At 50.7% G+C, this 14,386-nt stretch overlaps 1 protein-coding gene across 2 annotated transcripts in view; it reads left to right on the top strand.

Annotated features, from left to right (window-relative positions):
• The window catches only part of LOC132567757 (calcium/calmodulin-dependent protein kinase type IV-like), a 76,525-nt gene that overhangs the window by 24,095 nt on the left and 38,044 nt on the right, over window positions 1-14,386 (top strand). For both annotated transcript variants that reach the window (XM_060233449.1, XM_060233448.1), the window contains exons 2-3: window positions 1,986-2,064; window positions 4,303-4,365. In XM_060233449.1, coding sequence (XP_060089432.1) covers window positions 1,986-2,064; window positions 4,303-4,365 — 142 coding nt within the window. The remainder of the gene's footprint in view (window positions 1-1,985; window positions 2,065-4,302; window positions 4,366-14,386) is intronic.

Genomic DNA, 14,386 nt, shown 5'->3' with positions numbered 1-14,386 from the left:
GATCTCTTCAGCATTCCGGTTTTAATTTAAATGGTTTTACCAAAGGCAAGCCAGATTTGGAGGAGGGGTGAGGCAGGGGCCTCCTGAGGCTAGCAGAGGTCATCTCAGACGCTGTGCACGTTAAGCCCTGGGAGATGTGGAGGAGGGAGAATGAGAGACCCTCGTGCCAGTTTCGTCCAAAGCTTTTTTGGAGCAGGAATGCACAGGAATGCCGTCGCAGCTGGCTTGGTGTCGGGGGGTGTGGCCTGAGTCTGCTTCGGCGGGGAGGCCGGGATAGAAATCAAATCAGTAAGTAATATGCAAATGTGTCCCTGCTGGGCTTTTCCTACAAAGCCCTGCACGAAACAACAGTGACAGCAGAGGGTGTGGCCGAAGATGCAAATGAGTCCCTGCTGGTTTCATCCAACAAGGCAGTAAAGTTCACCCCGCTCCGTAGAAGCTTTACTTGTCTTACTGGGATTCGCTTGCATTAATTCTCCCAAAGTATTGGGGGGCACCGCTAAGCTCTAACCTCATTTGGTATGAGGGCCAGATCTGATATAAATGAGACCTTGTTGGGCCAGGCCATGTCAGGCCAAGCCATCTGTATACCTATTTAAGATTAGGTAGCAGAGATATAAACTTTATAAAGGGGACAGACAAGCAACTATTTTTTAAAAAAAAAACCCACTTAAAACATGCTTAAAACGTTAGCGCTTGTTGGTATTAAAAGTGCTTCTTTGTATCTCTCCCATGAGATCCAGGGAACTGGGCAAAGGAAGCTCTGGTTCTTTCCTTCCTTCCCCAGGGGACCAAGAGGGGGAGGAGCCTCAGCCAATAGAAGGAAGAGAGGCTTGGCTCAGTAGCTCTGCTGTGCGATTGAGAGAGCTTGGGAAAACAAGCTCTCCCTGCCCCCCTTCCTTCTCAAGGAAGGAACCTCAGCCAGTGGAGAAAATAGAGGTTATGTTCTGTAGCTACTGTGCGATTGAGCAAGCCTGGCAAAACAAGCTGTGATGCAGGAGGAAGCAAGAGAGAAGGAGAAGGAAGCAGATGACAGCCATTGCTCGGGGGCCTGACAAGAGCATTCCGGGGGCCTGATTCAGCCCCTGGGCCACATGTTTAACACTCTTGCTCTAACCATTGGAATCTGTAACCCCAAATAGGCTGACTGGGGGAGGGGGGAGAGATCTGATTCCAGACTCGGCTCAGACACAACCCGAAGCACGAACAATTAGTTTATGAAAATAGAATTTGACTCACAGACGATGGCCAAAATCCTAACTTGCACCAACAATGCTGGTTACGGGGCCTTGGTTACTGCGGCCTGTCTTGCAAAAACGGGGTTTAAGCCACAAAGTCCACATTCATCCATCAAACTGAACTGTAGTTACGACAAACTGTGGTCCATCAACCAACCCCAGGTTTCCAGTTCCAGTTTGATGGCCCCTTAACTATCTGCGGTTTTTGTTGTGGCCTCTAAGTTTTGCATTATGTCTGGACTGAAATAGTCCTCAGGGAGCTGTGGTGTAGGATTGGGAGAGAGAGCCCTTATTATTATTACTATTTACATTTAATCCCACAGAGCCCCGATGTCTTATGGCAGAGCGTTCCACCAAGTTGGGGGCCAGCACTGAGAAAGCCCTGGCCCTCGTTGAGGACAGTCGGACCTCTTTCGGGCCAGGGATCACCAGCAGATTTTGACTGCTGGAGCGCAATGCCCTTCCAGGGACATAATTCCCTTCCTATTAGGAGGAATTTGGTGGCTTTAAAGATTCCTCCCGCATCCCCTCTGCTACTGTTCCAGACCTCTTCTTAGCAACCGAGGCAGTCCTCAAAAGCTCATGAGCAGAGGTGGGCAGAAAGAGGTGAGCTGTGGCATCCAGTTCGTGCCAGCTCTTTCCCCCTCCCTCAGCTCAGTGGGTATGTTTCTTTTCCTTCCTGTAGCTGGAACAAACAGGTGGTGGGGTTGGCTGTTGTGTGATGATTTCTCCCTCTCGTTTGCGTAGGGGTGCCACGTCGGTGGTGTACAGCTGTGAAGATCGAGAGACCCATGCCCAGTATGCTGCCAAAATATTGCAGAAGACGGTGAGTGAGCGGCAGTTGCACTTTTAAAAAACAAGGGGGATTTCCTTCCTGCCCTATGGCTTGACCAGGGTCGGCTCACCCACTAGGCAAACTAGGTGGTTGCTTAGGGCGCCAGGAGGTGGGGGCGCCAAATTGGCAAACACCTTGTTTGCCTGCCTCCCCCCGTCCGCCCGCCCCTTCCCTTGCGCTTCCCCCCCCTCACTTCCCCGGCATGATCAGAGCGTCAGATCCTGCATGCCGCCGCCCCTCCCCGAGCGCACCATGCCTAGGCCTTACTGTCTTCGATGCAGCTGGTGGTGCAGCATCTACTTCCTTGAAGAGCCCGTGGGAGGAGACTTCGCTGCCCCTCACTTCTGATTCCTGGAAGGAGGGGGGAGAAGCATTGAAGGCGGTCAGCCCAGGCGCTGAGCACTCTGATGGGGAATGGGGGGACGACGGGCAAAGGGAAGGGGTGGGGGGGTGGGCAGGCAGCCTGCCTGTGGCACCACACACCCTCGGGCCAGCACTGGGCTTGACCTTCAGACCTATTTGGGATTAGAGACTCCCATGTGCCAATCAAAGTCGATCTGGTACTATGGAGGGGTCGTATCAAAGTCGATGCAAACTAAGCAAGCTATGGAGCAGCTTGGTTTGGCACTCTTGAGTGTCCAGTGCAGGCCCAACCGGTGGGCAAACCTAGGCGATCGCCTTGGGTGCCAGATTCTGAGGGGCACTGAGATGGCTCCCAAAAGGAGCCACCTCTGCTGGCTTGAGGAGAAGCTTGGAATTGGCTGGCTGCCAGAATCCCCATGTCTGTTGACGCTAGTCCTACAGCTGCCAGGATGGAATACGGAGGCAAAGAGCTTGCCTGGTTTTATTTTTACATTGCTCATTTTGAAGGCCTGGTCGGTAAAACATTAATTCTAGATTTCTCTCTATTGAACGGGGAAGGGCAAAGTAGTAGTTCACTTAGGGTGCTAAAAAAACCCTTTGGGCCAGCTCTGAAGAAGCCCCTTGAAGATGACTTCTCTGCAGCCTGTGCCTGGTTAAGAAGAGCCCTGCTGGATCAGACCAAGAGTCTATCTAGCCCGGCATCCCGTCTCACACAGTGGCCAACCAGTTCCTCCGGAGGGCTGACAACAGAGCAGATAGGCTGAGAGCCCTGCTGGATCAGACCAGGGGTCCATCTAATCCAGGATCCTGTCTCACACAGGGGCCAGCCAGTTCCTCTGGAGGGCCAGCAACAGGGCAGAGAGGCTGAGGTCTTCATACGAGCATCAGAAGAGTCCTGCTGGATCTGACCAGTGGTCTATCTAGTACAGCTTCCCTTCTCACACAGTGGCCGGCCAGTTCCTCTGGACAGCCAACAACAGGGCACAGAGGCTGAGATCTTCATAAGAACCTCAGAAGAGCCCTGCAGTGGTCCATCTAGTCCAGCATCCTGTCTCACACAGTGGCCAGCCAGTTTCTCTGGAAGGCCAACAGCAGGGCAGAGATGCTAAGGCCTTCATAAGAACATCAGAAGAGTCCTGCTGGATCTGACCAGTGGTCTATCTAGTACAGCTTCCCTTCTCACACAGTGGTCAACCAGGTCCTCTGGACAGCCAGCAACAGGGCACAGAGGCTGATGTCTTCATAAGAACCACTGAAGAGCCCTGCAGTGGTCCATCTAGTCCAGCATCTTGTCTCACACAGTGGCCAGCCAGTTCCTCTGGAGGGCCAGCAACAGGGCAGAGAGGCTGAGGTCTTCATACGAGCATCAGAAGAGTCCTGCTGGATCTGACCAGTGGTCTATCTAGTACAGCTTCCCTTCTCACACAGTGGTCAACCAGGTCCTCTGGACAGCCAGCAACAGGGCACAGAGGCTGATGTCTTCATAAGAACCACTGAAGAGCCCTGCAGTGGTCCATCTAGTCCAGCATCTTGTCTCACACAGTGGCCAGCCAGTTCCTCTGGAGGTCCAGCAGTGAGTATAGAGGCCAAAGCCTTCCTCTGCCTCTTGGCCCTGGGGTTCGGAGATTGACTGGCCCTGTACATGTGTTACTGTGCATGCATCCAGCATTCCTCTTCTTGGCCCTTGCAAGTTGTTCTTGGAAAGATTTGGAAGCTGCAGTGGAGCGGCCCCAAGTCAGCAGCTGAGTGAGGGACTTCCTACGAGGAACAGAGCAGAGGCGGCATTGGCTGTTAGCAACGTTTGATTGATTTAATTTTGTTGGAGAGAACATGGCTTACATGCCCCTCCCTCTTTTTAATTTTCAGATAGACAAGAAAATTGTCAGGACTGAGATTGGCGTTTTGCTGAGGCTCTCGCATCCAAATATAGTAAGTAAGAGCAGCCTGTGTTGTGTTGTGTTGTGCACCGAGAAGTCCCCTCCCCAATTAATGCTCTCTCTGGTTGATCCATAAAAAAACCACACCAATTGCTGTTCAGGCCACTATACCAATTCACAGGGGTGGAATTCTAGCAGGAGCTCCTTTGCATATTAGGCCACACACCCCTGATGTAGCCAGTCCTCCAGGAGCTTAAAAAAAAGAGCTCTTAGAGGATTGGCTACATCAGGGATGTGTGGCCTAATATGCAAAGGAGCTCCTGCTAGAATTCCACCCCTGCAGATTCACATATATGAATAAAGTATATAAAACCCAATAATTTAGGTTTATCTCATCTACAGATTCATATCATATGGTTTGTGGTCCAAAACCAAAATACAGTGTCCAGAATAAACATCTGCTCAATGTAATAGCAAAGAATTTACAAATTATGTTGTCCAAAATATGTCCCAATGTATACTGGTTGTCAGACATTGGAGAGTATTACTGTGTCATACTGAATGTATTCTGTAACTTGTTCCTTGACATGACTAACTCCATTTTGAACTCCTGTTACTAACCATGAAGCAGAAGACCTTGCATATCAAACGGTCTTAGAAATGTTACTAACCCAGGCTGTGAACTCCTCTGCATAACACTAACAAAGCAACAGCTCTTTGAAGATAGCAAGCCTCAAGGGGAGTCAGCAAGGCTCCTCCGTGAGAAAGGGAGCCGCAAGCGATAAGAAGGAGGGAAAGTGTTACTTGCAACATTAGAGTGTGAGAATGTAGGATTGTTTATTTGATGTAAGGCCTTAAAACCCATGTATGTTTCAATGTTTGCTATCAGTTCCAATAACTGCCTATTCAGAACTTTGAGATACCAAATAAACACTACTACTTTTGCAACAAAAGATGGTCCATTTACTTTGAGCTCCAGCGTCTGACACTGGTCTGCTAAAATTATTTCCTCTTCAGTCTGAGAGTATATTCCACAGTTCCTTTAGGAATGGACTGATGCTCGTATAATGAATAGAATTCCAAAAGCCAAAGGATGACGCGTTTCCAGGCACGATATGGCATTTTGAATGGTTCTTTATCCAATCTATATTGGCTTCTAAGTGGGACCAAATAGCAGCCAGTTTGGTGTAGTGGTTTAATGCACGGACTCTTATCTGGGAGAATTAGGTTTGATTCCCCACTCCTCCCCTTGCACCTGCTGTTGTGGCCTTGGCCTTGTGTCATCCACAAGTTCTATCAAAAGCTGTTCTGCTCAAGAGCAGTTCTGGGAGAGCTCTCTCAGCCCCACCTCCTTCACAGAGTGTCTGTTGTGGGGAGGGGAAGGGGAAGGAGATTTGTAAGCCATTCTGAGACTCCTTTGGCTAGCGAGGGGCAGGATATAAATCCAATCTCCTTCAACAACAACATTTCAAGCAGTCTTCATTCGGATCCAAGCCTTTCCAGAGCCAACCAGGAGCTTTGGGAAGAGGTAACCCGGTGGGGGAGGGACTTCACTGGACATGGTGCCAGGGAGGGCTGCCAATTTGGTGTGGGAGACGAAGGTGGAGTATTTCGACCCTTCTGCCTTTCTTTTTCCGCAGCGATAGTTGGCTTCTGTTGTGCAGAACCCCACACTTTCTTGCCTTTTGGGTACATGAACACCAAAACATGTTCATGCGTGCACCAGAGTGTGAGCCGGTTGGTTTCCAGGTGGCTGGAATGAGCCAACAAATAATGATGGAGGGGTTAACTTCCCCGATTCCTAAATACTCTTTTGCAGGTCTAAGGCCATTAAAGTGAATGGGGCGTCCTTCTGAATAAAAACCTAGGATTGTGCCTATGGGGAAAATCAGCATTGCGGAATTTTTGCAGGGACCAGAATGAGTTCGGTCCTGCCTTCATCCAGTTGGGACTTCCTAGTGCCCTGTGGCACAGAGTACTGCGGTTGGAGCCCTCTGCTCATGACCTGAGTTCAATCCCAGTGGAAGCTGGTTCAGGTAGCTGGCTAAAGGTTGACTCAGTCTCCCATCTTTCCGAGGTCGGTGAAATGAGTCCCCAGCTTGCGGGGGGGAAAGTGTATATGACTGGGGAAGGCAATGGCAAACCATCCGTAAAAAGTCTGCTGTGAAAATGTCGTGAAAGCAACGTCACCCCAGTCAGAAACGACTGGTGCTTGCACAGGGGGCTACCTTTACCTTTTAGCGCAACCCTGCTTCCCTGTCTGAGCAAGGGAAAAGAGCAGTGCTTTCTCTCACTGAACACCCCCCCCCCAATGAAAGAGGGGGGCCGATGCGGAGAAGAGCCCTCTTCCTGGAACAGCTTTCTCGATGCTCATTGGAAAGGCTGCGATCTTTCGCTTGTGCTTCTGCAACAGCAGGACGCTGTCCCTGTGTTCCCCTAGAGGGGTAGATTATGTACAAAGGGTCCCTGCTGGGTCAGCACCGCAGCCCATCTGCTCTTTCGGCTGCCTGTAGAGCCATCAACATCCGCCGAGATGGGCCAGATGTGGGATAATCCTCTGGAAGCACTCTTTCTAATCCCCGATCAGTTGCCTTTAAACCACTGGCCGTGGCGGTGCGAGTTACTTCTCCGTTAACGTGGCACATTATGGAGCTTCAAAGATCACACCCTTCTAGGAACAGGATGCTTTTCTGTAAGGTTAATTTCTCGATAGAAAAACAGAGAGGGGTGCCTCAGTCAGGAGTTTCTTGGGGGGGAAGTCAGAGACAAAGGGACAAAAACCCAAAGGGACAAAAACATAGTAGGCCCTGTATGAAGAGCCCTGTAAACTCTTGGAGGATTGGCTGCAACAGAGGAGTGGGGCGTAATATGCAAAGGAGTTCCTGCTACAAAAAAAGGCCCGGTTGACATACAATTCAAGAACAACTTGTGGCAAACACACAATTAAATCCGTGGTTGTGGCCAAGACACAGTGCTAGTCTGTTCTTACGGTTTCTGAACATCAAAAGTCCTCATTCGAATTCCAAGGAGAGAGCAGCTCAGTAGCCCACATCAGTTCATTCTTAGCTGTGAAGCTGCAGCTTATCCCCGTGCAGCGTTTTGGCCATAAACTCATTGTTTGATGGAAGGCAGAATGGTGCAGTGGTTAAAACAGTGATTACCTGGAAAACCAGGTGCAACTCCTCATTGAACCCCAAAACTTACTTGGTGTCTTTGAGCAAGTCAGTCCCTTTCAGCCTAACTTACCTCACAGACTTGTTAGAAGAAGAGGAGGAGGAAGATGATGATGATGCTATTGGATTTATACCTCTGAATCTCAGAGTGGCTCAAACTCTTTTCCCTTCCTCCCCCACAACAGACACCCTGTGAGGCAGGTGGGGCTGAGAGAGCTCTCCCAGAAGCTGCCCTTTCAAGGACCGGGTCTCAGAGGGGCCTACAATCTCCTTTCCCTTCCTCTCCCACAGCAGGCACTCTGTGAGGTGGGTGGGGCTGAGAGAGCTCTCCCAGAGCTGCTCTTTCAAGGGCAGAGTCTCAGAGCGGCCTACAATCTCCTTTCCCTTCCTTCCCCACAACAGACACCCTGTGAGGTGGTTGGGGCTGAGAGGGCTCTCCCAGAAGCTGCCCTTTCAAGGACAGAGTGTCAGAGTGGCCTACAATCTCCTTTCCCTTCCTCCCCCACAACAGACACCCTGTGAGGTGGGTGGGGCTGAGAGAGCTCTCCCAGAAGCTGCCCTTTCAAGGACCGGGTCTCAGAGGGGCCTATAATCTCCTTTCCCTTCCTCCCCCACAACAGACACCCTGTGAGGTGGGTGGGGCTGAGAGGGCTCTCCCAGAAGCTGCCCTTTCAAGGACCGGGTCTCAGAGGGGCCTATAATCTCCTTTCCCTTCCTCCCCCACAACAGACACCCTGTGAGGTGGGTGGGGCTGAGAGGGCTCTCCCAGAAGCTGCCCTTTCAAGGACCGGGTCTCAGAGGGGCCTATAATCTCCTTTCCCTTCCTCCCCCACAACAGACACTCTGTGAGGTGGGTGGGGCTGAGAGGGCTCTCCCAGAACCTGCCCTTTCAAGGACAACTCCTGTAAGAGCTCTGGTTGACCTTGACCCAAGGCCATTCCAGCAGGTGCAAGTGGAGGAGTGGGGAATCAAACCCGATTCTCCCAGATAACAGTCTATGCACTTAACCACTATACCAGACTGGCTCTCACATTTGAGATAGGCACACTGCTTCATGCTCCTTAGAAGAAGGCTGGGATGAAAAAAAAAAGTGATAGACTTCTCTCGACATCCAGAAGTTACTGGTTTCCTTAAATGGCATCTTCCCAGAGGGATGCAAGAGATCTCCTTTGGCAAAGCATCCCAGCGATATCCAGAAATAAAGATTCCATCCCAGGCTATTGCTGACCTAATTCCTTGAACTAATAGCCCTTTTAAAAAAAAAAACCCACAGTTTTCTCCCTCTGCCCCCCATGCAGGCCTTTTCGGTTTGCTCAGAAATTCCATTTAAAAAGGTGTGTGTGGGAGGGAGAGAGAGAATTTTTATTTCTTTCCTTATTCTCGTGACTCCTCTCTGTGCCCTCCCTGGCTCGCGTTCAGCTGATAGGAAGTGATAATAGGATTGTAAACTTTTGAAGTTAATGAAAAAAAAAACCCAAGCACTGGCACGTATTAAGGAAGACGGGGATAAGGCTCTTGCGGCGCCTCTTCAGCCGTGAGGTGCCACGAGTCAGCCAGAGCTGCCAAGGTAATGATTAAAGGTGCGTGAAATTCTCGGTGTCACTAAAATTCATAAAACAAGGGAAAGGGGAAGTGCATTTCCGATATTCCCCCTCCCTGTCTGTTTCTGAAACCCCCCCCCCTTCTTTCCTGATCTGTTGATAAAGGTTACTTCCACACCAGGTGTTTGGTCCAGCCTTCCTGCCGCCGGGAAGTGGGTTTTCTGCTTCCACGCGACATCGTGGGGCTCATGTAGGTGCTTTCCAGCTTTCCTGGGATCACTCCTTAATCTGATGCAGCGTTTTTAAAGCAAAGGTGGCAGCAAAGCTGGGTGTTTGTGTGTGTGTGCTGTGTGCATGGGAAGCTCTGGCTTTTCCCCCATTTTCCTGGCCTGGTTCCTCTGTGGCAGCCATTCTCCTTTACGGGCCTTTTTGTAGAAAATTGGTTCTCCTTTTTTGTGTGCTCCCCCTCCCCATCCCATAGCGTCTGTATGTCCTGTGGAGCACAACAAGTTAGGATTTAGTGATCAGTAAAGAGACGGGACCCTTCCCTGGATGGCCCAGGCTAGCTGTCAGAACTGGAGAACTTCAAATGAGACGTGTTACTTTGTTTCAAAAGTTGAAGCGTTTATTGAGAACTACATTCAGCGAAGAAGCAAATTGACTCTGATAACCGGTATGGCTATCGGCGCATTCTTTATACAGGGGTAACAGAAACAATAAAACTCTTTATCACGCTTAGGGAGACAGTTGTCCGTTCCCAGGCCCCTTATCTCCAAGGCGGAGGAAGGAACCCTGCTGCTTTGCTCTGGCAAGCCAGCTTCAAAGGACACCTGCAGATGCTTCCCAGAGCCTATCAGTCACCCTTCAGTGGTTTGGGTTTATTTGAAATGCAGAGGCATTTGGTTAGTAGGCATAAATGCAAAAGCACTTGGTTAGTAAACATTTCCAACATGGAGTCAGTCAGGCTAACATTACTATGTTCAGTATACAGGAAAGTTACAAGTTCTGACACTAGCCCCATCTCATCAGATCTTGGAAGCCCTGGTTAGTGCTTGGATGGGAGACCTCCAAGGAAGTCCAGGGTCACTATGCAGAGGCAGGCAATGGTAACCCACCTCTGAACATCTTTTGCCTTGAAAACCCACAGGGGTGTCAAACATGCAGCCCAAGGGCCGGATCAGGCCCCCAGTGGGCTCTTATCAGGCCCATGAGCAACTCCCTGTCATCTGCTTCCTTCTCTCTCTCTCTCCCTTCTGCACCACAGCTTGCTTTGCCAGGCTTGCTCAGCCGCACAGGAGCTACAGAGCAAAGCCTCCATTTTCTCCACTGGCTGTCCAGCACTTGAAAGAGCTTATGTACAAAAGCTCAGAATGCCCAGCCATTTCATGTTTCCCCCTGGGTCTTAGGCTCAAGGCGCTGACCATAAGACTCTGTAGTGAATGTCAGTAAATCAAAAGTAGGTTTGCAACTTACAGACACACCCCTGAACAACACCTGAACAGCAAGCTCAAGATTGCTGCAGCACAGACATGGTCTCCGGATTTCGATGCAATAATTCAGAGCAAGAGGTGCCAGTTCTCAGAAACTGTTTAAATATTGCAAGAGTGCTAATCTTTTAAGAATATTGTAAGTTTAAAAAAAAATCTTTAATTGTCTTTGTCTTTGTCAGTGTCCTTTATTTATTTAATTTATATCCCGCCCTCCCCACCAAGGCAGGCTCAGGGCAGCTAACAATATGAGAGTCAGCAGTAGTGTGACCAACCATTTAACAGTAAATATAAACAATAGTAAATATAAAAACGTTAAAACATTAAAACCTTTAGAGAGCCAGTTTGGTGTAGTGGTTAAGTGTGCGGACTCTTATCTGGGAGAACCGGATTTGATTCCCCACTCCTCCACTTGCAGCTGCTGGAATGGCCTTGGGTCAGCCAGAGCTCTCTTATCTGGGAGAACCGGGTTTGATTCCCCACTCCTCCACTTGCAGCTGCTGGAATGGCCTTGGGTCAGCCAGAGCTCTCTTATCTGGGAGAACCGGGTTTGATTCCCCGCTCCTCCACTTGCACCTGCTGGAATGGCCTTGGGTCAGCCAGAGCTCTCTTATCTGGGAGAACCGGGTTTGATTCCCCACTCCTCCACTTGCAGCTGCTGGAATGGCCTTGGGTCAGCCAGAGCTCTCTTATCTGGGAGAACCGGATTTGATTCCCCACTCCTCCACTTGCACCTGCTGGAATGGCCTTGGGTCAGCCAGAGCTCTCTTATCTGGGAGAACTGGGTTTGATTCCCCACTCCTCCACTTGCACCTGCTGGAATGGCCTTGGGTCAGCCAGAGCTCTCTTATCTGGGAGAACCGGGTTTGATTCCCCACTCCTCCACTTGCAGCTGCTGGAATGGCCTTGGGTCAGCCAGAGCTCTCTTATCTGGGAGAACCGGGTTTGATTCCCCACTCCTCCACTTGCACCTGCTGGAATGGCCTTGGGTCAGCCAGAGCTCTCTTATCTGGGAGAACCGGGTTTGATTCCCCACTCCTCCACTTGCAGCTGCTGGAATGGCCTTGGGTCAGCCAGAGCTCTCTTATCTGGGAGAACCGGATTTGATTCCCCACTCCTCCACTTGCAGCTGCTGGAATGGCCTTGGGTCAGCCAGAGCTCTCTTATCTGGGAGAACCGGATTTGATTCCCCACTCCTCCACTTGCAGCTGCTGGAATGGCCTTGGGTCAGCCAGAGCTCTCTTATCTGGGAGAACCGGGTTTGATTCCCCACTCCTCCACTTGCAGCTGCTGGAATGGCCTTGGGTCAGCCAGAGCTCTCTTATCTGGGAGAACCGGGTTTGATTCCCGACTCCTCCACTTGCAGCTGCTGGAATGGCCTTGGGTCAGCCAGAGCTCTCTTATCTGGGAGAACCGGATTTGATTCCCCACTCCTCCACTTGCACCTGCTGGAATGGCCTTGGGTCAGCCAGAGCTCTCTTATCTGGGAGAACTGGGGTTGATTCCCCACTCCTCCACTTGCAGCTGCTGGCATGGCCTTGGGTCAGCCACAGCTCTGGCAGAGGTTGTCCTTGAAAGGGCAGCTGCTGTTCCCTCTCAGCCCCACCCACCTCACAGGGTGTCTGTTGTGGGGGAGGAAGGTAAAGGAGATTGTGAGCCGCTCTGAGACTCTTCGGAGTGAAGGGCGGGATATAAATCCAATATCTTCATCTACCTCACAGGGTGTCTGTTGTGGGGGAGGAAGGGAAAGGAGCTTGTGAGCCGCTCTGAGACTCTTGGGAGTGGAGGGCGGGATATAAATCCAATATCTTCATCTACCTCACAGGGTGTCTGTTGTGGGAGAGGAAGGGAAAGGAGATTGTGAGCCGCTCTGAGACTCTTCGGAGTGGAGGGCGGGATATAAATCCAATATCTTCTTCATCTTCTTTAAAACATCTGGTGCTAATTCGATGTATCCAAACAAGAAGATATTAGTAGTGGTAATCAGACTGGTTGATTTTTAAACTTCTGGAGGTCCCAGACATGCCACTGGGCCCAATCCATCGCTGTAGATGTCGTTATAAAAAAGCGCGGTGGAAGAGTGCCGTTTTGCAGGCCCTGCAGAACTGTGTGAGTTCTCGCAGAGCCCTCACCTCCTCCGGCAACTCATTCCACCAGTTAGGAGCAACGATGGAAAAGGCCCTGGCTCTTCTTGACGCAAGCCTAGCTTCTTTGATGCTGGGGACCATCAACCGGTTTTGGGTTCCGGACCGAAGCGCTCTCTGGGGCATATATGGGGAAAAGCGGTCCCTAAGGCATGCAGGACCCTGGCCATATAGGGCTTTAAAGGTGATAACCAGCACCTTGAAGGGAATCTGGTACACTATCGGTAGCCAGTGCAGTGCTTGCAGCACAGGCCAAATATGCTCCCGTAAAGGAACTCCCATTAACAACCTGGCTGCAGCATTCTGCACTAGCTGGAGTCGCCGGATTTGGAACAAGGGCAGCCCCATGTAGAGGGAATTGCAGTAATCTAATCTTGAGGTGACCGTAGCATGGATCACAATAGCTAAGTCGTCATGATCAAGAAAGGGAACCAACTGCCTTACCATCCACAGATGGTAGAAAGCTGACCTGGCAGTGGCAGCTACTTGGGCCTTCATCGTTAAAGAGGCATCCAAGAGCACTCCTAAGCTTTTAACCTTGGGTGCCAGCATAAGCTGCACCCCATCAAAGGTCAGTAAATGGACCTCCGGTCCCAGACCTTGGTGACTTAGATACAAGACCTCCGTCTTTGTTGGATTTAATTTCTGTCCACTCAGCTTGAGCCACCCCGCCACAGCTTGTAATGCTGCGGACAGATCTTCCAGGGTGGAATTGAACTGACCACCCATCAACAGGTAGAGCTGGGTGTCATCAGCGTACTGGTGACAACCCAGCCCATGCCTCTGGGGCGCATGTAGATGTTAAACAACATCGGAGAAAGAACCGCTCCCTGTGGCACTCCACAAATAAGTGGGTGTCGCTGGGATAGTTCTTCCCCTAGTGCCACCCCCCATCCCCGACCCTGGAGGAAGGAGAAAAGCCACTGTAAGGCTAACCCCTGGATTCCAGTGCCGGCAAGGTGACAGGTCAGTAACTGATGATCAACCGTGTCGAATGCTGCCGACAGGTCTAATAGCATCAGCACCGCCGAGCCACCTCTATCCAGGTGTCTCTGGAGGTCATCTGTGAGGGCGACCAGTACCATCTCCGTCCCATGACCCAGACGAAAACCAGAGTGATGTGGGTTTAGCATGGAAGCGTCATCCAGAAAACTCTGGAGCTGCACTGCCACAGCCCTTTCAATAATCTTGCCTAAAAACGGCAAGTTGGACGCCAGCCGATAGTTTGCCAATTCAGCTGGGTTCAAAGATGGCTTTTTTAGAAGGGGACGAACCACAGCCTCCTTAAGAGGCTGGGGAAAGGTTCCCTCAAGAAGGGACTGGTTGACAATTTCCCTTAGGGGAACCCGTGGCTCCTCACAGCCAGCTTTTATTAGCCAAGAGGGGCACGGGTCCAGCCTACATGTAGTTGGGCGTACAGTAGAGAGTATTCTGTCAACTTCCTCCAGGCTGAGTGGAGTGAAAGAATCCAAAACTGGACTAGAAGATGTGCTCGGAGCCTTGAGTTCCATTACTGTTTCTAAAGTGACTGGGAGGTCGCGGCAGATTGACAGGACTTTATCTGAGAAGAAGCTCGCAAAGGCCTCGCAGCCGATATCCAATTCCCTAGCATTTGGTATACCCATCGGTAGGGTAGTTAGAGACCGAATTGTTCTAAATAATTGTGCTGGGCGCGAGTTCGCAGACGCAATCATGGCCGTAAAGTATACTTTCTTAGCGGCCTTGACC

Source organism: Heteronotia binoei, chromosome 2, assembly GCF_032191835.1.
Source record: "Heteronotia binoei isolate CCM8104 ecotype False Entrance Well chromosome 2, APGP_CSIRO_Hbin_v1, whole genome shotgun sequence".
Classification (NCBI taxonomy): Eukaryota; Metazoa; Chordata; class Lepidosauria; order Squamata; family Gekkonidae; genus Heteronotia; species Heteronotia binoei.
The sequence above is the reverse complement of the archived record's forward strand: the minus strand, read 5'-3'. Positions and strand labels throughout refer to the sequence as shown.